This window comes from Scomber japonicus, chromosome 7, assembly GCF_027409825.1.
Source record: "Scomber japonicus isolate fScoJap1 chromosome 7, fScoJap1.pri, whole genome shotgun sequence".
Taxonomy (NCBI): domain Eukaryota; kingdom Metazoa; phylum Chordata; class Actinopteri; order Scombriformes; family Scombridae; genus Scomber; species Scomber japonicus.
In genome coordinates, this window is record NC_070584.1 from 18,945,881 (window position 1) to 18,973,616 (window position 27,736).

Below are 27,736 nucleotides of genomic sequence, written 5' to 3' on the forward strand. Positions count from 1 at the left end.
TATTTATTTTGTTACCACACAGACAAAGAGCTGCACTATGTCTTCACTTTGAAAGCTCCTAGCTGTCTGCCAATGGTGTACAGAGACTTGCTGGAATTTGACATGGGTGCCCCTCTCTGCAGTATATTTTCAGTGTCAGTTTGATGTTCAACTGAGGTCACTGCATCTGTAGATACAGTGCCAACCATTATGCTGGATAATGAACACAGTACTGAACAAATACAACCCATCCTCCCAGCACGGCAGCAAGACAAGTTTGCAGAGCTTCCTCATCCCTTGGTGTGCACGAGGGCAAAGCAATACATGGTATGGTAGCCTGAGAGGATATATCTGAGGAATACCACCTGCTATTTCTTTTCATTTTTTCTCTTTTTTTTTTTTACACGGGGAGGTAAGACTCCCTACGGTCTCATTCTTCTGAGCCTTTCTGATGGAGTGGGAGATAATAATGTCATGACCAGTAAATAATTGCATGCCTCAATGGGACATATGTCAATATGATATTCTATATGTCCTTCACCCCTGATGGTCCTTGACCAAACAGAGAGGTGCCTTTGCCTCTCCTCCTCTCCCTGACACTGTCATGTGCTATTTACTACTGCCATGCAACACACAAGAAGGCTGGTACAGAGGAGGAACAGAACAAAAGGAGCTATAAAATTTAACAGTGCCATCTTACTGTATGTGCTGTAACATGCACACCTTGGGGCTACTTTTCAATCCTTTCTTCCCTTATCATAAAGAAGTGCAACTTGAAGACCATTATACCTCCAATGTGAGACTTTGCAGGAGTTGTGTAAATAGGAGGTTAAAGGACACCATCAAATACTTGTCTTTGTCAGCTGGTGAGAAGTGAGAGAGAATTATTGGATGCCTTAAAATCTGTCTTTGCCACAAAATTAACCTGTCATCACTGAGGAGACTTGAAGCAAAAATTCTGCTGATTTTCCCTTCAGTTCAACCTGCTCACTTCCTTTATTTTTCCCCTGCATCTCCTCTATCTCATCCTCTCACTCCCTTTCTCACTCTGTCAGTCCCAGTATTCAAAGAAAAAGAAAAATAGCTTACCATGATGATAAAGGTGACAGGTCCTATAAAACTCCATATGAAATGATTATCCACACTTAGCCAGCACCTATGGCAAGAAAACACACACACTTCAGCTTTGAGGCAGTACACATAAGAAAAAACAATATCAGCGTTGTCTTAATGCTCCTGCAGTCAAATATTGATGGAAAGAAATACATTTGTGGTTATTTGGGCCGGTGACATAGAGTGGGTAATTTCTAGTCAATATTTAATTTGGAGTGCTTTCAAATGCTCCTTTCACAGGTTGAATTTTATTACAGATGTACAAAACAGAGGGAAGACCCAGAGTAGCCTAGACTCACTTGATAGTCTTAGCTGAGATATGGCCATTAATCTACGTAAAAGGCTTCTTCTGCACAGTGCTCCTCTCTTTAAGAGAACATTTACAAACAAGAGGTCACAGGAGGGTCTTTGAGTAGAGAGGCATTAATGTAGCTGCCCCCCCCCCGACCCCCCTCCGAAACCACAGTGTTGAGTCTGTCAGCCACTTTCAAATGACATAAAAAATTGAACAGCTGCCCATCCCTGGCAAAAGGAGCTCAAATGTTTTGGTGTAGTCTCCAGGGAGGCACATAAGGCACTGGCAGAAATGATGAGTAGATTTCTTTTCAAAAGCTGCCACATACAGACACAGCAGGTATGCTCACACAGTGAAGCATCCAGCATGTCTGCTCTGCATTTGCAAGGATTTGTTCAGAAAGCTGCACTTACGCTTTCTTTGTCCCGTAGCTCCTGTAGTCAATAGCTGCAGAGACGCCGACCACGATGGCAGGAAAGAGGTAACCAGACACGTAGTAGTACTTTTTGCGCGAGTATTCACTTTCAAAGACCTCCACAAGCATGAGGTACAGCTGGACCCCCTCCAGACACATCCAGGAGAAGGAAGCCAGGAAGAAGAAATGAAGGATCCCCGCAATGATGGCACATCCAATCTGAGTCAGAACAATAACCAATTAAGACAATCAATGATCACAGTTTCCATAATATAGAACGTTTTTGAGATTAACTCAAAGTTAAAATATGATTTAAACATGACATGAGGTATGTCCATAGCACTTACTTTATTGCAAATTGTATGTCATACACCCCATGTTTTATTAAAACCCACTGAAAAGACGACATTCAATGCTGTTGCCTCTCCAATTCAGAGGAACATGCATTAGTGAAACTGATGAAAAAAGGTAATGAATATTCATTCACCACATGGTCTTTGTCGATGCACAGGTTTAGCTTTCCATCAGCATGGTAGCAAATTAAATGTTATTCTTATTGTAAGGTTGAAGAAAATTTAATCATACAGCTCAGCTTTTGGAGTTTCAGTTCACAGCTGTATGCACTTGTTTGTGCCCCTTCCCCCTTGAAGTGAAAAATGTAGGTGAATAGAAATTTAGAAATGGTACGGATGCAGACTCTGGAACTCTGCAACTGTGGCTTGAAGTGAAAGAGGAAAAAAGACCTGTCAAGTGGAGGACATAGCCTCTTAGTAATTTATATTAATGGTGCTGTCTCACTCATGTCATGTCAGGGACAAACTGAGAAGGTTAGAAACAAACAGTGGTTAAAGTCTCATCCGTTTTACTCTGAACGGGTGGTTTGTTGGTTTTGTTTTCGGGGTGTGAGGAGATAAAGTGAGAGGGAATGAATCAGAACCAAATCAATAGGGTGCAATCGTTCCAGCTTACCCTAGGTTCCGTCATATCGATACCAATTAGGAATATTAACTCGGCAATGAAGAGATTGATGCACAAGTTCTTGTGGATGGTGTTGCGATCGCTCTGGAGGCCCCGGAAGAAGCAGAAAGTGAAGATACTGATAGTGAGACAGACGAGGGACACAACAATCCCAACACGAGTGATGACAGTCAGGAGCAGCTCGTGCACTCCGCCGTTAACCTAGGAGACACAAAAGATAAAAGGCTGAGTTATAAAGTGTGTGTGTGTGTTGCAGCTCTGTGAGGAAGGTTTAAAATCTTAAGCATTAAACTTCTCTCAGATACTACAATGATTAAGAACAACTAGAGGAAACAATATTAAAGCTTTTTTTTTTTAAATACCAAGTTGCTAATTTGTATTACATTTCCACATAACTGTATTAAATTGTATTAACACCAGCACACACAGCAGCACATTAACCAATTTAACATTTTAAAATATTCCTTGTCCAGTGTATCAATCACTGAGTCTAACAGGTGTGCAAAAGCCTCCTTTATCCGCAGAGTACCTTAAAGGATTGGTTCACATTTTTTCAAAGTCCATTGTAATACAGTATCTACATGCCCATTCGTACACTGAAAGAATTTTTGGTCAGTGAAATTATTCCTCCTATCCATAATGGTAAAAAAGAGAGCTTTCCTCAAAGCCATTTCATTGTAGAAGATGGAGGACAAACTCTATAGTCCTTTTTCTGTGCAAACTTCAGAATGCATTTTCACACAAAAGGACAAGGACTGTGGATTTTGTCCTCCATCTTTTACAATAAAAATGCCTCAGGAAAGGATTTCTTTGCAGCAAGTGTGGACATAGGGAACACTTACAGAGACCAGAAACGATTTAAATGTACATACAGGCCTGTTAGATAGATAGAAAAAAAAAAAAAATAACTTAAGTCTTTATATTTCTTCCAAAGACAAACCTGACTCAAAACCTGTTAAAATTTGAGGTGAGGTGGGGGATGTAATTAAAAAACAATATTGTAAATCTTCTAAAAATGAAAGCAGCAGAGTTTAAACACACTGCAACAAATCTGTTGACTGTTGATGCAGCGTGTTTAAACAGCAATGTACACTGTAATTCAAATAATTTTGTAATATTGCTATTTTAAACCAAAAAAGATCAAATGTTTGAGTTTGCTGATAATGTAGAAGAAGTCTTCAATCATGCAGATACTTTTAGAAGACAACTGGATATAAGAAGTAGGATGTGACATACTGAGATTTCACGGTGCGCCATAAGGATGGCAAAGTTGGTGAGGTGGCTGCAGGAGCAGGTGGTGTGTGTTTTATTGGAGTCCAGGAGTTTGCAGCCTTGGGTGGACCAGTAGCCCATCATACTCCTCTCAGAGTAATTCCAGAAGGAGCAATTGGAGTTGAAGTAGTTCTCCATCTGCAGATAACAAGAGATATGGTTAAGTGTCCAAATAATTGACTGCCTGAAATTGAAGTACATGTAGAACACAGAGGCCATTTACCCCCTACTCATACAAAGTATTTTTCCGCACTGATATGGATGAGGATTTTTCACTTCACAGCTCTTATGAAGCAATTCATATGTTGTATCTCATTTGGCACATGCTTGCCAAATCAACCGAAGCATAGTTGGGTATATGAGGCCTTAATAACAGAGAAGCATAATTGTTTGACAGCATGTCTTTGGAATTGCACAATTTCTCTGATAAAGAATGGAGTCACGCATGGCCCTCTGGGAACTCTAGTGACAACTTTAAAAGACGAAAGATAATTGGTGCTCCAGTAATTTCATCCTAGATTGTACGGCTAATCTAGGAGTTAATTTCCCCCACTATAAAAGAAAATGGGTATCATTTATATCCCAATGTTGATTAAAGAATTAGTTTTCATTAAGAATTCACTTAGGTTCTAAAGACTCCTTTAATTTGATGTTCAATGACTTAAATAAACTGCCGACTGACCTAGCCAGACATTTACAATTCAAATTGCAAATCTCTGTCTACTCTGGATGTTCCCTCCTGGCGTTTTTTAATATGACCTCTCCATTCATTCCAGCAGGGATACTCACATCAATGTGCTCCAGGGTAAAAACCACCGGGTCATTAATGAACACACGGCTGGATTCTTTGTTGATCGAGGCAGCGATGATGTCAGAATTGACGGCCACTGACACGTTACGGCCGTAAGCCTCATTGGCCATCTTGATGGTAGCATTTTCAGTACTGAGAAATTGACCCAGGTTTTTGTAAAGCACAAACACCAGCTTGGCAACTCCTGTCGAGAGAAAGATGTAGACAGACATCAGAGAATGAGAAAAGAAATCAAGCTCCCAGAACAATTCAGACCAAATACAAAGGAAAAACTGTTCTGAAAAACTATGCCTATATATTCGTTTTTAAATATATAAATAATATATTAAAATTTAAACAATCGAGTCCAATTTAATTCAATTTAAATCATTCAAACAAATGAGAGTTAGATAAGCGCAGGGTAAAGACAGAGGGATTATAAATTTGGTCTCTCATTTTTCAGCCAGTATCACAGCGCTTGAGGTTTTTGAGATAAATCCCTTCATGGTGCCCCTGAATAAACACAGACTTCATATTTTCCCAGAAAAAAGTATTGAGGCAAAAGTCAAACACACACAACTTGCAGTTTCTCACACATGAATGTGCACATCATTGTTCTCTGAGTTACAAGGATAACCATGATGAAGTTTCACTTTCTTCTTTTGTGGTGTATTTGAGAGAGCTTACCATTCCGACTGTTGAGCTTGACGGTATTGGCTGAGAGCTGGATTGAGATACCACCCTTGCTGGATTGTGGAAATTTAAAATCCTGGACCTGGCCATCCGTGCTGAATACATACACATCCAGGACTGCCAGGTTTAGAGAGGGGAAAGGGTGAGTAGGAGAAAAAAAGATGCAGAGTTTGACTTCGATACAAGGGCATAAAAATTAAACAATGGAGTATATTGATGCCAGATTTTTCTTCCTGAAATGTTACACAGACCAATGGACACATCAACGACTAAGCTAAATCTTTGTGACAGTGAGCTGCACAATAAAAATGTCAATCACAGAAGAATAATTTCATCCCAGCGAGACTCTTACTGATATGAATAAATGCAGCACAGTGAGCAGAAAAAACCCAACAACCAAGAAAGCCGTGCTCGTACGCTCTAACAGCTGAAGAAAATTTGTGGATGAGGAGGCTGAACAATGTACTTTTTTTTCTGACTCCACAGCAGGCTAATGTTCACATTAATGTATAGAGTTACAAGGTCTAGACGCATACATTTATAAACTAAGCGTGCGCAATCAGAGAATCCAGTCTATTTAATTGTCTGATATTCATCACTTTGTCAGTAAGCGACTCGTTAAACCTAATATGCATTGTTTTTCTGTTCCCTCGAGGTTTAAGCGCTTATTATGAAAACAAAGTCCTTTTTTATGTGGCGGCCTTGTTTTCCTATCACAAGAGTTACTCTCTCAATGAATTGAAAGTAATCAAATTTACTAAGCTCACATCAATCGAGAGTGCTTGTCTTGTGCTTACCACAAACTCTTTTTACTTACTAATATTGTCTGCAGGAACCTTGACAATGGCAGGTTCCATGAGGTTGTCGGCAAGGACAAAGGCCCCTTCCTCCAAAGTATCTAGTAACATGGTGGCGGCGTGTGTTTGCTCTGTGCTGTTCATGTCTTGCCAAGACTTTAAAGCCTCTGGTCGCAGAAGGTTATCTACCGTGTCCACAATGGCCTGTATTGAACCAAAAAAAAAAGACAAAAAGACGAATAAAAAACAAATACTTTAGTAACTCAGAAAAAACTAAAGGTCATAAGAATAAGCAGTGACACATGCACACACTGAAATTAAATGGATAAAATGCAGTGCTGAAATATCACTTTGGTAGGAATTAAATGAAAATGATGAGGAAAAATGAAGAAACTAAAAGGACATTTGTTGTTTTTTATTATGTATATATATAAATGTATATATATATATTACAGACATGTAATTAATTGAAGAAGGCATGATGTTTGAAGGAGGAACTGCAGAGGGAAGGGTAGAACAGAGGCATCACTGGAGATGGTGCAGATTCAGTTTCTTTTTCAAGGACGTTTAATCAGGGCACACACTTGGGGTCACAGTGTATTGAGCAAGTCTGATCTGATAACAGGATATTAGAGATAGCTTGATGAAAGCCAAAGTACCGAAAGCCTTCCTCAATTAAGATTCTCTAACTGTAAAATTCAGTGTTCACTATGTGGAAACTTTCACTCCTTTTTTTTGTTGTTGCTGTTTTGTTACAGTTGACCTGTAGTATTCTAATGCAAGTCACCTCATACTCAGCTGCAAGTATACTGGTCACCCTGAGAAAAAAAGCTAGAAAAATTACAAAAAATTGTTTAACTGAACTTTAATGCAAGATGTTTCTGCTAAGCCACTCACACTTTCTGTCACCTGAACCGCTCTGGACGGATAGCAGATAAATTAGGTGAAGGATCCAGACGACGCTGGGTTTTCTCCAGGAAATAATCAAATCAATGAGTCTAATCGGGTAATCAATGCCGGCGACGGCTGGTGGGAAGGGTGGGGGGCAGCTAATGTGATGTTGCGTCAAGTATGGCAGATGTCCGATACTGCTGACTCAACGATGTCTGTCCCAGATCCTCTCATACTGTCATTAGTCAAATAAATGCTGCCATTTATATCAATACAACTGCTCTACCCCATCACTACTTTGAACTTGAAATCACATGTTATGACATCAAAAAAGGCAAATGATGTTACATTTTTAAGGAGGTGATGTTACTACATACAGTACATGTATTTGTTCCCTTTCTCTCCTTTTTACGAGCGCACGGTCATTGACTAGCTAATTAGCTCGATCCATTTTAATACCCTCCCGCTGGAGAGATCTGGATTGAGGGGGGTGACTTTGGTGGCAGGTGGAGGACACTGATCTCTCTAATGGTGAAGGGAGATACATAGCCAAAATACTTTGATGCACAAACCCAACCTGATACCATTCAAAGAAAAAGAAAGACATGGCTTGACCTCACTAACTCTATTATCAAGATGAAGAAAAAGTGCACCTTTAATTTATGAAACAAATGACCTAAAACCTGTCCTTGTGAAACAAAAGCTACATTTTTTACTTTGCAAACAGTAAAAGGTCCAGTGAAGGTCCTAGAAAAAAAAAAGGTTTGAATAAAGCACAAGTGTCCTGTGTTTGATGCAATATTCAGAGGTGTTTTATATTGAAAGGAGCTTTTGTATAAAAGCAAAAATTGTTACAAAGCAACAAATTCTTCAGCAAATGGATGATGAGAATGATGTAAGAACGGGATGTTTGTTTGAGCTGTGGTGTTATGCATCCAGACGTGCAATCTTGAGTAAATACTAAGAAAACATACAACAGGGTAAAACATGATGAAATATCAAATACATCACTGCTGTCAATGTAAAGATGGGAAAAAACCCAAAACACAGAGACATACACACGTCCATGAAAAGAAGCCACCTTCGTAATTGGAGATGACTTCTCTTTGATTTCGATTTGGTTGTGTGTAAGGTAAATACCCAAAAAAAGCAGGAAGCACAGGGAGAAGGGAGTACATGACAGTGCAGAGGGTACATGCTGCTGAGCTTTAGCTGGGACAAATAGAACGGAAATAGAGGAGGGGACGGCAGCAAGCAGAGTGGGCAATAGCATTGCTCCAGTACCTTCATGTATGCCCTGCATGTCCTTTCTCGTTTTTGAAGCTTTTTTATAAGAAAAGAAAAAGAACAGATAAAAAAAATAGAGACACATAATTTGCAAAAGTTCATAAGTTCATTACGTTAGGCAGAGCCAAATTATGGTCTTTACTGCAACTGTAAAAACCTGCTTTATGGGTCAGAGTCTAAAATGATGTGATTCTTTTTATTTTTGTTTAGTCTGTCTCACATCTCTCTTGAACTTAAAAAGAAAGGGAAAGAGAGGCAGACTCCATGCAAAAAGTGGCAACAACTACACGTTACTGTATTTTTTGGGGTATTCTCTTCTACATTTGTCATGTAGAAGTATTAATCTGTCAGTAAAGCACCTAGGCCATGTAACTTTGTAGAGTGATTCAGGAAGTAAGAGTTGGTGAGAAAATGGTGGCAGTATTTACCTCAGTATAGTGATTTAAATGATAAAAAAGAGAGGCACTTTGTGGAGTTTTGATGGATGTGGTTACCTTGTTGAAGCTCCGTCCTGCAGAATCCTTTTCACTGGGTCTGAGCTCCTGCAGCTGAGCATCCAGGATGTCCACCAGCTGCTCCATCAGACGCACAGAGGAGCTGACGTCCCCGGCAAAGATGGGTCCTTTGGTGTGCTTGGCTAACTCGTTGGCCAAGTTAGCTGCATTTTCACCACTGCGGATCTGCAGGGGAGAGAGTGAATAATGTTCAAAAGAATAAAAGAAGACAGATTTGGAGGGTTGTTTACATCTCAGTTTCTGAAGTCAAATCACACTTGAATGAGTCCTTGAAATGTAATGAAAAGTTGCCATGGTGGTAGTTTTCTTTTTTGGGTGCAGTACGTAAAAGAAAAAACAGATACACTGAGGGCTCCAAGCTATAGCTGCTGTTACATCTATGGCACACATTTAACAACGGGTAGCAATAACATTAACATTTCATGTAAAAGGCCTTTAATCACTACTACAAAGATGGGTCATATTAAAAGTATGCAAATTCGAAGTATTTATACATGCATAGCACCAGACATCCATTTAAGTGAATGGGAAGGTGTTTCCAAAGTTTTGACTGTTACCACATATTTGTGCAGTGTGTATACTGTATGTGCGTTATGCTCTTTGTTATGTTTATCTGTATTTGCCAGATCATGTAGCATCTTTTCCTAAACCTATTATAACATGTATATTTTTGCAGTCCGTTGACTGAAGCATGACATTTTAAAACAGATGCTAGGCATTGCATTTTTACTCTTTGCAGAACACACAAGGTAAGAAAAAGGGCCAATTGCTGGATGTCTTTTAAAGTTGACAGTCACTGCTTTTCTTATCTGACTTAGCTTTGTGGCCAATTTTGTGAGTGTGATTATGTTACCTCAGTGTTGAAAGCCTGTACAAGGAGGTGTTTTCATTATTTTGTCTATTCCTCTGTTTTTAAGAAACACATTCCACTTAGAAGGAAAACAGTGAGATAGAGCTCATACAAACCTTCTGGGCTACTTGGTTGACCCAGTGGGATGTACAGTTGCTGAGATCAGGGCCCTTCGGGTGCCAAGCCCCAGTGGAAAGGACACATAAATAAGAGGCCGTGCCTAACAGGGAAAACAAGAACAGAATAGTCAAGTTCAATCAAGTCAAATCAAATTTATTTTCCCACAAAGTCCTTTATAGGGCAACAAAGGACAAGGATACAGATAAACAGAGGAGACATGCACACAAACAGCATATCATCGAACATGCAAATCATACATTTTATACAAATGTGAAATCAGAATCCTTCACACAGAAATATCAGTGCTGATAGCTATTTTGTCTTTTCAGTGGTAATCTGGTACAGTAAAATAGACTAACTAAAGTGAAATTGTTGGATACATTAACCTCCAAACATGTAGAGGCATTTTGTCTCTGCAAAATGATTTTTCAGAATATTTTCAACAGCCTCTGCCTGTTTTTGCTGCAAAGTGGTAACAATTTTCCTTCCGTTCTAATTAGCCTTGTGTCTGATGAACTCTGAGCACTAATACGATTTCACACACAATCAAATGAGGGATGCATGTCGCCATGCAAACTCCAGGAGAAACAGCTGAGCCGGCACCTTTGAAACACAGTCGTTACAGATAGCTTAATCATGTTTTGACCTGGAATGACACAGCAGAAGTCTAACACCATTGCAAACTGTTTTCACAGATTCCCTCTGCGCCCACCAAAGTTGGTGCTCTTTACAGTTAAAAAGATTGCTGTATTCAAGAATATCAAACAGATCTAACAAACTCAGACTATGTCCACAGTAATATGTTTTTGTTTTAAGTTGCAACCTCAGAGTTTTCTAACTAAAATGGGGTCAACTGTGTTTTCAAAAGTCTCCCTTTTAGGGGTCAAAATCACTGACGTAATGTGGTGGCAAGGTGTAAACGAAGCAAAAGTTATGCATTTTTAAATGAAAACTTATTAGTGTGGATGAAGCCTCAGGGATGTTCTCTTGGGATGCTTCAGGTCATATTGAAAGCAGTGAGCACATGGCTCTGAGGTGAGAGGGAGGCCTGTTTACCTCGTGTTCCCTTGGGGCAAGGTCGCTCCACAAGCATGCCCCTCTGGGTCTGAGGCCACATTATGTCTCTTCTCTCGATGGCCTCGCAGAAGCGCTCGGGTAAAGGAAAGGACTCCAGGGGCGGAGGGGAAGTAGTCAGTGGAATCACAGGAGGTGGCTTGGGTGCTCCCTTGTTGCCCTCCTTGAGCCCTGTTGTGGTGGTAGTGTTGGCCACACCCCAGTGCACTGTGGTTGTTGTGGTGGTGGTTGTAGTTCTCAGAGGCTGAGGGGACACCGTGGCTTCTGACAGTGGCGGAGCTGTGAAGAGAGAAAGGGTATAGAGGGATTATGTTTGGGTGGAGCAATCTTACAGTATGTGGTGGTGTGCAGCCCAGTTGGGAAAACATTAACGCTTCTATGATCTAAGGAGTTTGACTATCACTGGGACACATATTCATCAATCTGTATAAAAATATGATGCAGCGCTGTGGATGAAAATAAAAAGCAAGTGGTAGTTTGACCTGTGGCTGCAGTGACAGGGCAGTTCATTAGTGTGGCACCCAGGGGGCACATAATGTGGAGGATATCAACCATTTTGATAGAATACTCTGGCAAGTATTCAAAGCTTGACCTTCTGGTAGGTAGATGCCCTGATGTACCACTAAACCTTAATGGTGCCCCCTGTAAATAACATTCCTAATTTTTTTTTCTCAACATGTTCAACACTGTAATGCTTATACATTCAAGTATCCTGTTGTGTAAATTGCTGCTAAGTGCTTTGTGCAACAAGCGTATTTGCCTTCCCGTTGACTATGGCTTATCCAAGGCACTCAGTCTGCAGCGAACAAGACAATAATTACAGTAACATCCTCCTGCCTGGCAATCATTCTTGCCTGGGAGATTTTGTGGCATGGCTGATTAAATTTCACTAGAGCAACACAGAACCTGTATGTGCAGTCATGGTGCCGGAAAATTCATTTTTACAGTTGTTTCTCCCTACAACTCATACTCTGATAAAGCAGGTGTGCAGTAACTCATGCAATGCCCTGGGCAAAAACAATATGTTTCAGTCCTGGGAAAGGAGAAAATAGTGCACTCTTTACATTTAACATGAGCCACTAAGGAAAAACTATGAAGACATTTTTCATGTGATACACGAGAGAACTGTGAGTAGCACTGTAATTACATTTCAAAAAAGTTGATCATAAGGGAGTTTCATAGATGAAATGTTGATAAACACTAACTATATGATATAAATCTGCTCCGCATCTCCAAGTACAAAAAAAAGCACACCCCCATCTCCGAAAAATATTTGTTGGTTGAATTCAAAAGGGTGAGCTATATCAATCAAAGGAGCTCTGATTGGAATGCAATGTGCATACTGAATCTAATCGCATTTGAGTACTTTGATTTCCTCCATTAGGCTGCCTGTAGAGCATGCAGAGAATGTGAAGTGGTGCTGTTACACTGCTTGAGCTGAGCACAGTTGTTCTCAGTAGTATAACCGGTAGTGAAAACATCGATGAGACAGGGCGACAGAGAGTCAAAGAGAGGAGGCAGTCAGAGGCAGGACGAAGGAAATAAGAGGAGGGGGGTTGTTGGAAAATAGACACACACATACATGATGATGACAGGAAAACAACGTGGCCAAGATGGAGAACGAGATGACAGTTTCTGTCTTCCATTGGAGGCAGCCAGACCCCAGGTGGCAACACCTCCATATCTATTGCCTCCATTGGATAATGGGTCTGGCTGATAGCCCCCCCCCCCCTCCCACCACACACACAATCTGCTATTACTTTCAACATAGGCCCCACGGTGTGGATGAGAGGCTTCAGCACAGTTGAGCTGAAGGGAAATCGCCTTTGAGGCTGGCTGCTACCTGGGACGAATTAGGCTCTATTGACCAGAGGAGATGACTCTGTGTGCTCCCTCCTGGTGGGAGCTATAGAACGACATACACAGAAACGCACACACACACACAAGTAGGTGACATGAAGGTGTACACAGCTGACTGGCTGTTTTGACACTGAGCTGAAGGCAGATTTGGCTGGCTGGCTTCACCTCAGCCTCCTCTTCTCTTGTCCCTCCTCCCCTACCTGTATCCTTTTACTCAACACAGTGAAATTCTCGGCTGCACAGCCTGTCACAGCGGTTGAGAGACAACCTGTGCTTAGTGTCCTTTCAGCACTAGCATTTAGCTGGCTGGGAGAAATGCCTGTCTCTGTTCTGCACCAATACCCTTTTATTGCTATAACCCTTGTTTTTTCATGACTCACTGAGAAGAATCACAGAGGTGAAAGCAATCGTCAAAAAAAAAAAGATATCTATGCCTATATATGTGTGTATATATCTATATCTATCTATCTATCTATCTATCTATGTGTCTATCTATCTATCTATGTATATATGTATATATATATATATATATATATATATATATATATATATATATATATATATATCAACAACACAACATCTGGGCCAGGGTTGTTTGGCGAACCTCCAGAAGATTCCCAAGAAACTGTGGGGCCCTTGATAGGTTTCTCATTTCCAAAGTATGAAAGATGATGAAGATAACATCCCAGTCTCTGTTGGTGGGGAGTTTAGAATTCAGACAGAAATAAAAATGAAACCGAATCACAGTTCGGCAGTTTGACTCAAGATAAAGGGCTCGCAACTACAGCCAATAAATCAAAGAGGCATCTGCTGTAATCCTAGCACATTCCTTTAGCATGTCAACTAACAACTGTATCTTGTCTACACCCCTCACTCAAGAGGGCTGCTTGTCATGGCTCACTGGGATTTTGAGCTGTGTGCTCTAGTTACAACATGTACAATTAAATCTCTTTGAACTTTTTTTTTTTTTCATTTTTCATCAGTACCTGCTATCAGCAGTGAAACTGTGGGTGTAATTAATGTAGGCTGTGTTAATACGAGGCTACAACTAATGGGTTTGGCTCTCCTCGAGCGTTCCATTGGAGAGGGATTGCCCCATAGCAAACTGGATGGCTTTGACTTTGGGAAAAGGGGAGTGGGGTAGGTTTGCTGAGCCAATGCCTGTGCAGCACAAGGCAGAAAAGCTGTGCTGGCATTGCTAAAAATTGTTGTTCTCAGTGTGCACCGTCACAGCAGAGGCTTCATTAACGAGAAACAGAATGAAAAGGACATAAGTAAAAGGGCTAAAATAATCCTGTTGGGAGGTTTCATTTTGTGTTTATGATGAAAACTAATCCTCTTTCCTGTGTGAAAAAGAGGCTAATGTGAATGTAGGCTATTCTTCCCAGAGAGATTCGTGCATAAGCGATGCCGCCTCTCTGACCACTGCTGTTCCTGTGTACATAGCGTGTCAGTCCATAATCCTTCCAGCAGCACAATAATCTCATTACCTTTATGCCATTGCTAGGTTTAATTTAATCCAATGAAAGCTGGGAGGAATTAACCCATAGGTATTAAAATGGACACTCCTCTCAAACAGTCACTTGTTGATGTCTAAGTGGACAAGTTTATAAGTAGCCACTGTGAGGGATGGGTATCGATCTGGCAGTAGTGCTACGGCAGCCTTTTCCATACCTTTTGTTTTCTACTCTCACAGCACAGGTCTGACACCACTGAATGCTTTCCATGTGTAATATTAGTTTGATTATGACAAAATAAGAAAATATCATTTTTAAGGCTATATAGCGAAACCAGGACAGGATCCTTGATTATTATGTCTTTGCTGCACTCAGCCCAAGGGGAACCTTCAATTAGCTGTCACAGTGTGTGAGTGTATGGAGTGATATTCTCCAAAGTACAGCCAATCAGGACAGACTTACTCATAACCTCTTTGTGTGATTCGGCACCCACACATTGTTGCACTTGAATGTATCTCAGTGGTTCTGTTATTACCACTGGGGTTATAAGTCTGCGATTGATGGCAGACAATGAGACAGGAATCCAGGAGAGGAAGAGAGGAGAGGAGCACGGCTTGTCGAGTATTGTCAGGGCATCTGCATACACACAAGCACTCAGGAAGACACACAAAAACCCACGCTTACACACACACACACACACAGAGCCCAGATGAGAATTTAGGACTCAGTAGTCATGCCAGGGTGACAAATGAAAACCGACGGCATGTGTGTCTTTTATATTTTGCTTAATGGCTTCACTTTCAGTAAGCACTGCATGGCTGTTCATCAGGGTAATGTTTCATACACATTATCAGGTGCTGTTTATCTTGTGAGAGAGAGAAAAAAATGGTAACGGAACACACATTTAGCATTTGTTTCAGTTAATTTGCCATGTAAAAAGTTTCAAGAATTATTAGATCTCCCTGCTCTATCCTTTGCTTTGTCACAGCATAATCTCATGATGATGTGAAACAAGGCTGCTTCGGAGATTTACTTCTTTGTTCCTATTTTATGGCAGACTTGCTTCTTGCTAAGGTAAAACAATCATGTCTTTTTGCACACTGTGAAATGTGGTTCCTGGGTGGTAATCGCCTCCTAATGGAGGAAGAATTCCAAAAGTTAACAAGTCAAAGGAAGCTCAAACAATTCAAAGTCTGTTTGTGCCATCAGGAGGGAGCTATGCTCGGTCTTTGTGAAGGAACTAAGAGAATCCATTGGATGGAAAATAAATGAATAACCCATCAGCTTTGAAGTCATTCTGCATAGAGCGCAGGTTAATTGAAATAAGGTGTTGAAGAGTGAAAAACAAAGTGTAAATTATTTTTCTGTGCTAATGCTGCCAATGAAATAACTTTTTTTTTCAAACATGCATTTCACTCAATCCTCTGGATGCAGCCTTGCTTCTACATTCATATGGAAATGGAACTGTTCTTGAGTATGAAATAGTGTGATGATTTATAATATGTTTGTGATGCATTTTGATATCTACCAATAATAACAATAATACACAAAGGAAATTGGATTACACGTCTTTCACTCTGCGCTGCATTTGTAGCTGTGGAGGGGAACAGTGTTTGATTGCTAGTGTATCAGCAGTAAATATGAAGAAAGCTGAGTGAAAATTCGTATAATTTCCCATGAGTCATGTCCTTGTGAGGGTGGGTACAGTATACGTCCATGTCTTAGGGAACAAAACCTAATAGCTGGATTATGTTATTTACTACTGTCTCCAATATTTCCCACAGTACAAATGCATTGATTCATATGGACACTGACAGGCAGGCAGAGTGAGCACCCACACACACAGACAGACATGCTTATAACACATGTACACCCTTGCACACAAAATGACACCAAAGTATAGAGAACAGACATAGCAACTGCCAGACTACAGCCTGCCTTTTTTCTCCCCCTTGCAGCTTTCTCTGTACTGTACGTGCCTCAAATTTCAAGCATTAACTCTAAGTGTGCCAAGCAGACTGATATTTAATGCTGTGCACAAAAAGGGGTGTCTATTTCAGGGGTACTCACACACACACACACACGCACACACACACACACACGTACACATACAGACACACATCCAAACAGATGCACATTAATGAGTATGTTTGCACATACACACATCAACACATGAAGGCACGCACACCCACACATACACAGATTAGAGGAACACAGGCACACATAGACACAATAATCAGGCTTGTGTGAAATAAATCTCCTCAAAGGCGTGTGTCAGGGAGTGATGGGGGACCATTGTGATGTCTGAGTAATAATTCTTTTAATACGCCTTGTTTCACAGTCAGACTGTAATCAAACAAGAGACTGTGGATCCCCTTGGCTACAGGGCTCAGTGTAACCATAATCACCTCCCCCCACCTATCTCTTTTATGTAAAACAACTCTTTGTGACATTTTAAATCATAACCCCAGGTTTGCTGTTGCCCAAATACTTGTACATTGTCAGCAGAGATCATTTGGCCACACTTTGTGCAGTAGTTCAACATCAGCGGGTAAGACATTCCTGGAGAAGTGTAACTACCAACCAGGGAATAAGAGAAAACATTGTCTCGAGGTTGAGTTTTTGGGGGATGAGGTGTGAAACAGTCTTCCTTGCCTGACAACAACTGGCCCTCATGTTTTATGATGTTCAGTGCTGGAGGAACAGCAGAGATGATGATCAGATTTCAGAGGAAACAGGTAACCCCCTGACCTCATTCTGAATAAGCTTCATTGCCACCAGACAGTGGGTGGTTAGGTATTATCCCACAATGTAATATCAGAGACATTGTGAACAGGACTGTAAATCCCCATTGTGGGACTTCCTCTCTTTCAATGCTGCAAGTTAAATTCACCCCTATATTATAACCAAAAATGAGACCAGTGGGTCGTCAGAGTAACATCACAGTATGTTGTAGAAATCGTGGCTAAAAAAGCTACATGGGAGGAATAAAGAATGGAAAGTGGAAGCCACAAGTTTTAGGCTGGGTCACTTTGGAGGGTTTTACACAAAATCTGAGATGTTTTCTGCAGGTTGTTGTGTACAGTGAGGCTTTTGATTTGGTCTGGTCCTGGCAGGCCAGTCTTGTGTAGTCAGTCAAACCAGGGTGATCCCGATGATAGCCAATAGTTCAAGCCAAAGGGGAAAAACACATAAAATAACCAGTAGACACTACATATAACAACAATTTTCACTAAAATATATATCAGAGGTAATTCTCTACTAGACAAAAAGACTGGATCAATTCAAAATGTTTTCAATTACAATTAAGACAAAAGAAGTGCCATGTAAAAAGTCTTTTTGGTGCAATAATGTCCCTCTTTAAAATTCCCTATAAAGCTGTTCCACCAGCAGATAAATATGTGACAGCCATCTTCGTACAGTCTCCCAGAGGCACAGCTAGGGATTTATTTAAATCCTGTCATTTAGTCTGCACTGCTCTCGTTGGGCATGATTTGAACAGTCTGACCTAGGCATTAGATTGACTTCAGGAAGAATGCCAAACAAATAAGAGAAGAAGAAGAAGTATGTTCAATCCCCAATGGGCAAACTGATCCGCTGTATTTGACCCATACACACACACACACACACACACTAGGAGCAGTGGGCATCCGCAGTGCAGTGCCCAGAGATCCACTTCTTTTGCCAGTGCCTTGGTAAGGGGCTCTGACTGGAGTAATAACCCTAACATACACGTCTTTGATGGTGGGAGGAAACTAGGGCACCCCACAGAAACCCACACACACATGCAAACTCATACCCAGGACCTTCTTACTGTAAGGCAACAGTACCAATTACAGAGCCACTGTGCTGCCCTCAAACACCCAAATACTGGCAAAAGTGTATCGTCATACAGTACACATGCATACACAGAAATGCAAGTATTTGGATTTAAGTTAAGGATTGAAGGGGGGAGATCATGGAGGAGGAGGACTAAGTAATGGTCGACAGTATACAGGCAAAAGCAAGAAAAAATATGGAGAGTGAAAACAAAATGACAAAGAGAAACAGCAAGACCGAATGCAATAGAGAAATAATGAAAGAGACAGACAATAAAGATGGAAGCAGACAGAGAAACAACGACAATGAGAATATGACAGGAGGACAGAAAAACAAAAACAAAAAGGATGATTTTCCACATCAATACCCTCTCCTTTCACACCGCTGTGTCCACTTGGGCAGCTGACAGGGGGTTGGGAGAGGGAGGGGTGAGTTGTTGTCAAGACAAACAAACAAATTGGCCATTTTAACACATCCTGATCCCTGGTCCTATATCACTGGTGAGCATGTAGGAGACAGAAGTCTCTGACATTTCATCTAAGCACCTCAGATGGCTCAGTGTTGACCTTGAAAGTATCCATATCTCTCTATTACTCCTAGCTTTCTCTCTAAATGTTGCCATGCACAAGCTGACCTCTATGTAAGCAGTGCAGAAGACAGGAATGAATCATAGAGGTGCTTATTAAAGAGCTGTATATTCATCAGACTATAAGAGGTAGTCTCTCTAGGGTGACTGCTAATGCATATGACTCACAAGCATCTGTAACAGCTGAGCATTTTTGCAATGTAAAGCACTTTCATAACACAGAAACTACAGGGCATTGTTTTGACCACATGCAGAGTTTTGTAAGCTAATTGGCAAGTCGCTTCAGTGAGCTGTACCTTATAATTTCAAACAAATGAGGTCATTCTCTTCCTTATGATCCCCACGTGCAAATGTATAATTTGAGAGCGCAGCAAAAAACTGAAACCATATGCAAATGTATTGACATTTGAACAATTAAAGAGGAGGTTTCGATTTGTCTTTGTGGTTACTGCAGTGCTGTGGGCTGTTATATGGAAGTGATTTAGAATCTAATTTTGCAACATGGGATAAATAAAAGGTTTCCGAAGCTCACCTGTGTCCCATTGAGGCAGAGAATATAGACTGTTTGTGCATACTTCTGGTAAAAAAAATAGCTTTTGGTATGCTTAATCAGTGGTTTGAGGCTACATATAAGAGCTGGGCATGATTTAACAGTCCATAGAAATTGATACATAATGAGTTTTCTGTGGGAATAGCACATTTAAATCAATTTAATCATCTCACTTACAAGAATAGAAATGGAATATGTCTTTTTATGAGCTCCTATATGCAAGAAGGAAAACAGGCATTTGGCCATGGGTAAATGAGTGGATTATGGCACTGTTGGTAAAAGCCAAGAGAGGGACTTACTGACCCATTTAATGTCCACTTCCAGTGAAGCCGCTTGTTGGATGTGACCCCAGCTACTCCCCCATAATCCTACAAGAGATGTTCTTGCCTCGACATGAGCAACATTATTAGACTTGACAAGAACCCAACTGTCTGCCACACAGGGTCTCAACATCACTTTGATGTGATTGCATTCCATGACGGGGCGAATCATGTGACAGAGTTGTTTGTGCACTTGAGAAATATGAGGAAAAGGAAATATGGAGTGCAGTATTGAATGGTAAATGCATACAGTATCACCCTCACTCCCTGCAATAACGTCATCCGCTCTTCCTTTTAAAGAACATATTTGATTAAAATAGAAAGCTGCAGATCAGCTCTAGCATCTACATTAAAAATCAGCTAAAGTCTGTTGTACAAACAATGATTTCTGCACAATTAGATGCTTATGCATGTGCATTTGCTAAACTTTCACATGTGCTTGTGATGAGATGAGCAAAGCTGTTATTTTCACCTTTAGTCTTATTTTGTTTTTTAAAATTTTTTACCTTCAACTTTTACCAATACAAAAGCATTCCGATAGCTTGTTTCAGTGCCTACTGAAGCAGGCACTGAAATGAGCATCAAGATATCACAGAGAGGGCGTCCAGTGACAGCCAGAAAAAAGTGCCATCATTTATATGTCAACATCAGTCATGTGGGAGGACAAGTTTATTGACATCTTGATGATCATCCTAGACCATTCTCCCTTGTGCTCATCGACTGCAACTCAACGTACATTAGTCAGCAGCAGGGCCAGGCACATGTCTCATTTGTCAAGAAGAGGGAACAAATTCCTCATTGACATTAAAATACAGATGTGAGAATGCAGAAGCCCCTGAGAAAAAAATTACAGTATGTTAGGTATGATGCCAAACATACACTACAGGAAGGGAAGTGGGTTTCTTTGGTTCTCTGGCGGTCTGCAAATAAACACATGTAAATAAATACTTGTAAAGTATACGCCTTACACACATATGCACACAGGCACAAACACACACACACACACACACACACACACACACACATATTACGACAAAGTAGTCTTATGTAAGGGAGGATCCTGTTAAAAGTGCCTGATTTCTCCTTCAGTAATCACTGTACATTCAACAAATGATAAATCAATTGAGCATGCAGTCTGTCTATGCACAGCTTATTCCAAGAATCTATAACAGCTAAACTGAAAATAGACTCTTGTTGCCTGACTACCTAATTGCCAGTTTACTTAATATAAACACACAATGGCAGGTAAAGACATGCTTGAAGTTATTCTTATTAAATTACAGAGGTGGTATTATGGCCACTTTTACAGTGGCTGTCTGCAAATGTAAGGGTCTGCTTGAGGGCCAGCTCATTTTAAATTCTCCATATGAGTGTGTGAAATTATTTTTGGACGTGACTTAAAATAAGGAGCACGTTTTGACTGTGGCCTCTTCCTCAATTGCTCTAAATTTACTTGTACTATGCAAATATTTAATTTCAAAATCCCTTGGTATCTTTTTTGCAGGCAGTGAAGAAGCTTCAAACTTGTTATTCAGAGTTGGGAAAACATTTTTTTATCTTGTTCACCATGATTGTTGCAGTACTCTACTAAGAGCACTCTCTGCATGTTAATTCTGCTTTCAAACCTGGATGATATTCTTTGTTACAGCAAGGCTTGCCTTGGTGTTGCTAGATTGATGCTTTTCCACTGGCTGAACCCAATTTAACTGCCCCAGACCAAGTCTTATCAATATAAAAGTGGACGAGCAAACACATTAATAAATATTGAGCTCTCGGATAATCTGTGGAAAAGTTGCTTGACCTCCATGGCTCATCACTGACTGTGTTGAGCATTACGTGGATTTAGGACTCTGGGTGTGGAGGGGATTAGGATAATTACTGTTATTATATTCTCAGAGTAAGGACTATCGCAGGCCTAGGCTAGCTTTGCCTCAGCTCTTGACAGCTAAATTAAAAACATGTGCTACTGATGTGACCCTGGATGATTGATCCTTCTCCCATGTGTGTACCATCTCTTTCTCTCTTAGGCAGAACCATGAATCCTTACACTCCGCCTACAGAGAATGAAGTGTTTTTTTTTAATGGCCAATGGAGAGTTAGAGTTTCAGCATCACTTGGGGAATGATCTAACCTTGCCCCAGGCCAGACTTTGCACCTGTCCGGGCATGTATGTTTCCAGAGGTGTGAGTATATCTTTCTCTACCTGTCTTACTCTAAAAAAGGAATATGCTAGCAGGGGTCCCTAGAGCCTTAGCACTAGGGACTCAGGGAACGCCCGAATGGTAAACCTCCCTAAATCCCCTCGATACTGATCCCTTATGATATGGTATCTGGCTTTGAGGTGTTGTTTACCACAGAGCCCCACTCACTTCACCCCCCGAGATGCTTTCCTACACTCCAAAGCTTCCGTAACATATCTAGCACATATTAGATTCTAAATTAAAAATCAGTCAGCTGTGACACTTGATACATAGATGGGGAATAACAAAGGAATATCAAAGTGCACTTGACAACAACTAAAATCACAATTTCAGGAATGCAATTTGACATTATTGTCTGCAGAAGAAATTGTTGGGAGACAGGGTTCTTACCATGAGCTGGATCAGGAGGACCAAACACCAGATTGTATCTCAGGATGTAAAAATTATTCCACACATAGAGCTGGTTATCTCGGGGATTGTAATCCACAGCTGCAATGTACTGGTACTGGTTGGGAAAGTGGATATCAACATATTCCCCACGGTTCTGTTTGGTATTGTAAATGTAATCGATCAGGCTCTTGCTGACCTCACTCTCATTGTCTTCATAGGTGGAGCGGACCACATACAGTACTCCACAGACCATGAAGGCATTGGAGGCTGAGCGCTTATCATAGGCCGTGTCCCAGGTAGCCTCAAAACGTAGCGTGTATGGGTTCAACTGGCTGATTACCATCATGCCATTGTTCTGCTCTGTGGCGTAGATCACCCACAGCCCGTTTTCATCTACGGCCAGGTCAATGTCGGTTTTACCACCCCACTTGTAGGGCGAGGTGTCGTGGTAGTTGGCATTATTGATGATTGCTTCCCCACTTTTGATTCGAGTTCGCAGGTCAAACTTCACAATGTTGCGGGTACGCTCCTTGTTGAAAAACACAGCCCCGTCGTAGACTACGAATCCAGTCCCATCCACCCGGTGGGGTAGCTTGTAGGTGACAGTTTGTCGGGCATTTTGGAAGTCATCCAGGGAGGAATACTCAATGAGAGTGTCTGTCCTATAAGGAGTCCAAGGCATAAAATAGATTTTGTCGCCAGCTTGCAGTGGGTCTTTGCACCAGGCACCAGCTTGTTGCTCCGCTTCAAATAGAAAGGAAGGATCACCGACAGCTTTCAGAGTCCCAGGACAAAGAAAAACTAGTAATGGGAGAAGAGTAGAATAAAAAAAAAACAGGCACTGGTTAACACATGAAAAAAAAAACATACAAAACTATATGTAATATCAATATATTATTTAATGTCTTCATTTTGTTTTACGGGTAGTCCACCCAAGGAGGAGTGGGGATAGACAGACATTAAAGAGTGGCCAAAGGACGACTAACAGCTATAGCCAATATTCACAAGCAGTATAAGGATTTTGGTTTTGTGCATAGAAAGAAAAAAAGGATTAGGAAAGTTATTAAGCATAATGTTTCGATATATAAAGTAGTCTGAAAGAAAAAGAAGCTTTGCCTCATAGACATTTACTGTTGGGAGTAGAACACAAATGAGGGGAAATAGAACAGAAAGAAAACTTAACGAAACAATTGGTCCTGTAAACAAAAAAAATGCAGCCAACTAAAGTCACTTGGCAACAGACGGGAGAGGTTATGAGAGAGCAGGAGTCAGCAGAGTCTGCAAAATGTCTGTGTGTACTTAGATGTGTCTCAGTTACATCACCTTTTATACGGTATATACCTGAGAGGCTTGTCATTACGAAGTGGTGCAAATGTCACGACCGTTAAAATTTAAAGAACGTTCAGTAAGGTTCTCTTGAGGTGTTTGGTTGTTGGCATAAGAATCAACAGAGAAAAGAGCAGCAAGTGGTCAGGTGAGAACAATGGGGAGAGTGAGAAAAAGGGGGACTTGGAGAGAAAAGGGACAGTAGAAAGCAATAGCTTGAAAAAAGGGGCCAAGAAACACTGTTACCATGGCATGCTATGGAAAGGGGTTTGGAAGCCAGGCAATATGAAATTCTGCTGAGTAGCAAAAGCACCCAGGGAGAATCAGGAGAGGAAGCCCCCATAGACTGCAGCTAATATGCCCCCAGTTACATGTTTTGGATGCTTTTGTGCCGGCTGTTTTTGGTCAGCCTTACTTCCCTTGTAGCACTACACTGGTCTTTAACATTAGAGTCGGGGGATTCTGAGGATTATGTTTATGATGGGTTTGCAGGGGCCACCACGGGAAAATAGGTAGTTTACAACCAGATGCCACAAAACAAGGAGCTAGGGTTTGGATCGTGTCTGTTATTTACCTTTTTGCTCCACTTCTATTTTAAGCGTTGGAAGAGAGAATGAAAGGGGTGCAAGGGGAAAAAAAGAGATTAATATGAATTAACTGTCATCGCTACGATTACATGCAGAAACAGCTTATGAGACATGGACAAAGACGGGTAGACCTATTCAGAGAAAGCAAGAAAGTTGTGAGAAAGGTGACAACGCTGCCGAGGTCCTGTCTTAGAAAAGGAATTAGATTAAAACATCAAGAAAAGTCTGATCATGATTGTGATCATGATCAATTGCTACAATTGTGCTATAGAGGAGTGGTGGGTGGATTTGCATCTGTTATTTAGTTAACAAAGTGCCAACTAACCGTGGCACCTAATATCACTGATGTCATAACAATAATTTTGTTTTTGTTTGATAGGTAGGCAGGGAATTCTGGAATTGAAACTAAAATGGCATGCAGGTTAGGATAAAGATCTCCAATATACACTAAGCCATTTAGTTCAAATATTGTAAAAATGATTGTAGGTTAATGAACACTCAAAGCCACTGTGGCCTCGTCCAGTAGAAACTGCACTAATAAAGTGCCATTTATTGCATCAGTTTATCGATGTCTGTAAATTGCAGTTAGGTTTTACATCACATGACTCTGGCCATGTTGGAAAGCAAAAACACATTTCTTTGAAAGTGTGGTCTATATTTATCCACCCACCACCACAAACCAAGCCTAAGAGAAAATACAAGTTCATTTTTTAAGAGAAAATTAAATATGGAGTAGTAGCTAGCACTTTGCTATCTTTGAAAGATATACAATAAAGATGCCATTTTACCATTCTGGAAAAATGTTCATCTGATTTACACAATATGTATAAATATGTAATACTACAAACACACATTACCATTTCAAATGTTTTAAGCTACAAGACAAAATAATTGAGGCCTTATCACGGAAGCAAGTCATCAATGTAAATTGCTTGGACGAATACATTAATATAGTTTATATTTATGTGCACTTTCTAAATAAAACATGTATTTTATTCTATAATACAACACTGTGCTTAATTTGTGTAGTCATTTGTGCTTTTCATTACAAGTCTGTTGGACATAGGCTATATAATATATATATTAGCCAACATGGGCACATTCAAGGCATTCTGTAGGCAACTGTTCTAAAACACATAACCCTTGTTAATCTGAGATGTCAGTGCCCTGATTTATAAAACATCACAACACTAAAAAAAGAGAATAACTTACACATTTAATGTATACAAATCACTAGCTTATTTCTATCTATAACAGCAAGAAGAAATATTATTTAAAAGCATTTTACAGATGACACATTTACATAAATACAAAATGTTCTTCAGAAAAGACATGTTCCTCAGGTTAGCTCAAAGCCTGGGTCAGAAAACAAGACTGTTAAAATCATTTCTTTCCACACTGTGTCAGTTCAACTTAACAACTGGTCTGCATGCTGTTTGATTAGCAAATTGTTTACAAAATGTGATGTTCAATGACACTAGGTCTTACTATTATATATTATCATTTCATATTTGTTCTTGAGTATCTCAAGAAAAAAATAATTACTAAATATAATGTAATTACTAAAATGTTCTTTAGGCATTTATTATACAAAAGTGAAGCTACTCTGTATTTAATAAACAATTTCATTTTTATGAGACTTATTTCACTTAATAAGTAATCTCTATTACTGTGGGCTGTTTCAAAAACACTTATATTTGATGGTGTTGCTATTTGATATGATTTAATATGAGATATAAATATAAAAAGTCTGCAGACTGCATATGTCAATTCTCCTGTTTTTTGGCTTTCTTAGATTTCAGTCAATACACAGGCTCAACCAGAGCAGACCTGACTGGATTAACGTATCTGAAAAGACAGCAGCAGGCAAATTGCTAAATGTGCAACACATTTTGGGCCAGTTTGAAGCAAGGGATAATCTGCACAATCTATCAGCCCTTGTATCCTGCAACCCTTCAGCTCCAATTAGTACAGGTTAATATCAGGATTTGAATCAGTAATAATTGTCTAGGCTGACCCAGACTTCATTGAGAATATACGCAGTGACAACTACAGTTTCAGTAGGATCCGTGAATGCACGACATTCTGCAGAAGAAATTCAAGTATGTTGCAGCTAACTTAGAGAACAAATACGGAGAAGAAGCAAACAGATTAACAACAGTTGAGTTCTCAGAAGTTGTCTCAGCCGCATAAAGCAGGGCATGAGGAGGGGACAGAGAAAGATGACGTGAAGGAAATCTGGAAAGAAAAAGAAACACATGATGGAAGACCTGATGACGTTAGTTAGAAATATAAAAGTAGAAATAGCAATCAGTGTGATCAGAAATCAGTCAGTGGATGAAGAGAGTGAGTCAGATAGCCAGGGAGATTTCCTGCAGATTGCACAGGGGAAGGGAAGAGAGTCAGTCACTTTTAAAAAAGCAACACGAAAACATGAGACACATTCCAACCCACATCAACCCCAAAGACCTTGAACTAGTAAACATTATATACTTTCTAGGAATTCTATTTTTATATCAGCTATTACTAATCATATGATGACTAATCACGGTTAATAATCAGATGTTGCATCTTACTAGAATCTGCTATCAGCTGCAGACTCGGTGGCTTCAGTATTACTTAAAGAGATATCAAAGCAAAGCATCATGTCAACTACACATATTAAGGGGAAAACTAGGTAACAAATAACACCAAAGGGGACACAAAACTCTTGCTGTTATAGCTTAAGTTTAATTTTCAAAATCTGGCCATCACTGTCATATCAAGATTAGGGTTTTCTGGCATAAGCATGTGATGGCAAATGACAATATTAGCATTGAGGACTGCGTATGCCTACTGGCACCGCTCTACAGTTTTGCAAGTTAGAATAGGGATGGCGACATTTTCTTTCTTTTTTTTCACCATTTCAAAATAGCTTGGACAGAAGCGGTCTTAATAAAGAAACGCCTTGGCTTTTATGTTGCCTGATTTCAGCAATTAGTAGAGCCAATTCAGAGAGTGACTCAGTGCCAGGTGAAGGCAAAATTTACATCCTTGGCTGGAACATGAAGATAATATTGCTAATGAGGGCAGTCCATGACAAGAACCAAATTATAAAGCCAAAATAATGGAAATGATGGAAATGTAGGTAACTCGTTGAAAAGGCCACTTGCACACAAGTGAAATATCCAAAATTGCTTGCATGATTATGCAAAGGCTTTGACAGTAGCATTAATTGATTAAATACCGCATTACATTCAGTTGGCCAAAAAAACATTCTATTGCATTATGTTATTAAACTTTTTCATGGGACAGAGAGCTTTTCAGGGACAGCAGTTACTACACTCAAAATGAGGACACTGTCTGCGGTCCCATCGTTGATCAGCTTAATGGGGATTTAATACTTTGTCTTGCAAATCAACTTCTCAAGTCTTGTATCCCAGCAAATCCAGGGCATCCTAAGCTTCTGAATGGCTGCAATGTTTTTAATCACAAATCTTGATATTTGGCATATGATCTGTCTCGTCTGTAAACTGTAAATAACTGTATTGAGATATTTGCTACGCCACCTGAAAACTATAGAACGGATTTT

At 40.2% G+C, this 27,736-nt stretch overlaps 1 protein-coding gene across 1 annotated transcript in view; it reads right to left on the bottom strand.

The window, feature by feature from the left end:
* adgrl2a (adhesion G protein-coupled receptor L2a) overlaps nucleotides 1–27,736 on the bottom strand; it is a 72,666-nt gene that overhangs the window by 13,687 nt on the left and 31,243 nt on the right. Inside the window, exons 4-15 of the mRNA XM_053321934.1 lie at nucleotides 22,253–23,053; nucleotides 11,052–11,348; nucleotides 9,992–10,095; nucleotides 9,005–9,190; nucleotides 8,508–8,546; nucleotides 6,353–6,536; nucleotides 5,530–5,652; nucleotides 4,842–5,047; nucleotides 4,017–4,190; nucleotides 2,772–2,981; nucleotides 1,801–2,021; nucleotides 1,069–1,135 (exon numbers count right to left, since the gene is read on the bottom strand). Of these exons, the coding sequence (XP_053177909.1) occupies nucleotides 1,069–1,135; nucleotides 1,801–2,021; nucleotides 2,772–2,981; nucleotides 4,017–4,190; nucleotides 4,842–5,047; nucleotides 5,530–5,652; nucleotides 6,353–6,536; nucleotides 8,508–8,546; nucleotides 9,005–9,190; nucleotides 9,992–10,095; nucleotides 11,052–11,348; nucleotides 22,253–23,053 (2,612 nt within the window). The remainder of the gene's footprint in view (nucleotides 1–1,068; nucleotides 1,136–1,800; nucleotides 2,022–2,771; nucleotides 2,982–4,016; nucleotides 4,191–4,841; nucleotides 5,048–5,529; nucleotides 5,653–6,352; nucleotides 6,537–8,507; nucleotides 8,547–9,004; nucleotides 9,191–9,991; nucleotides 10,096–11,051; nucleotides 11,349–22,252; nucleotides 23,054–27,736) is intronic.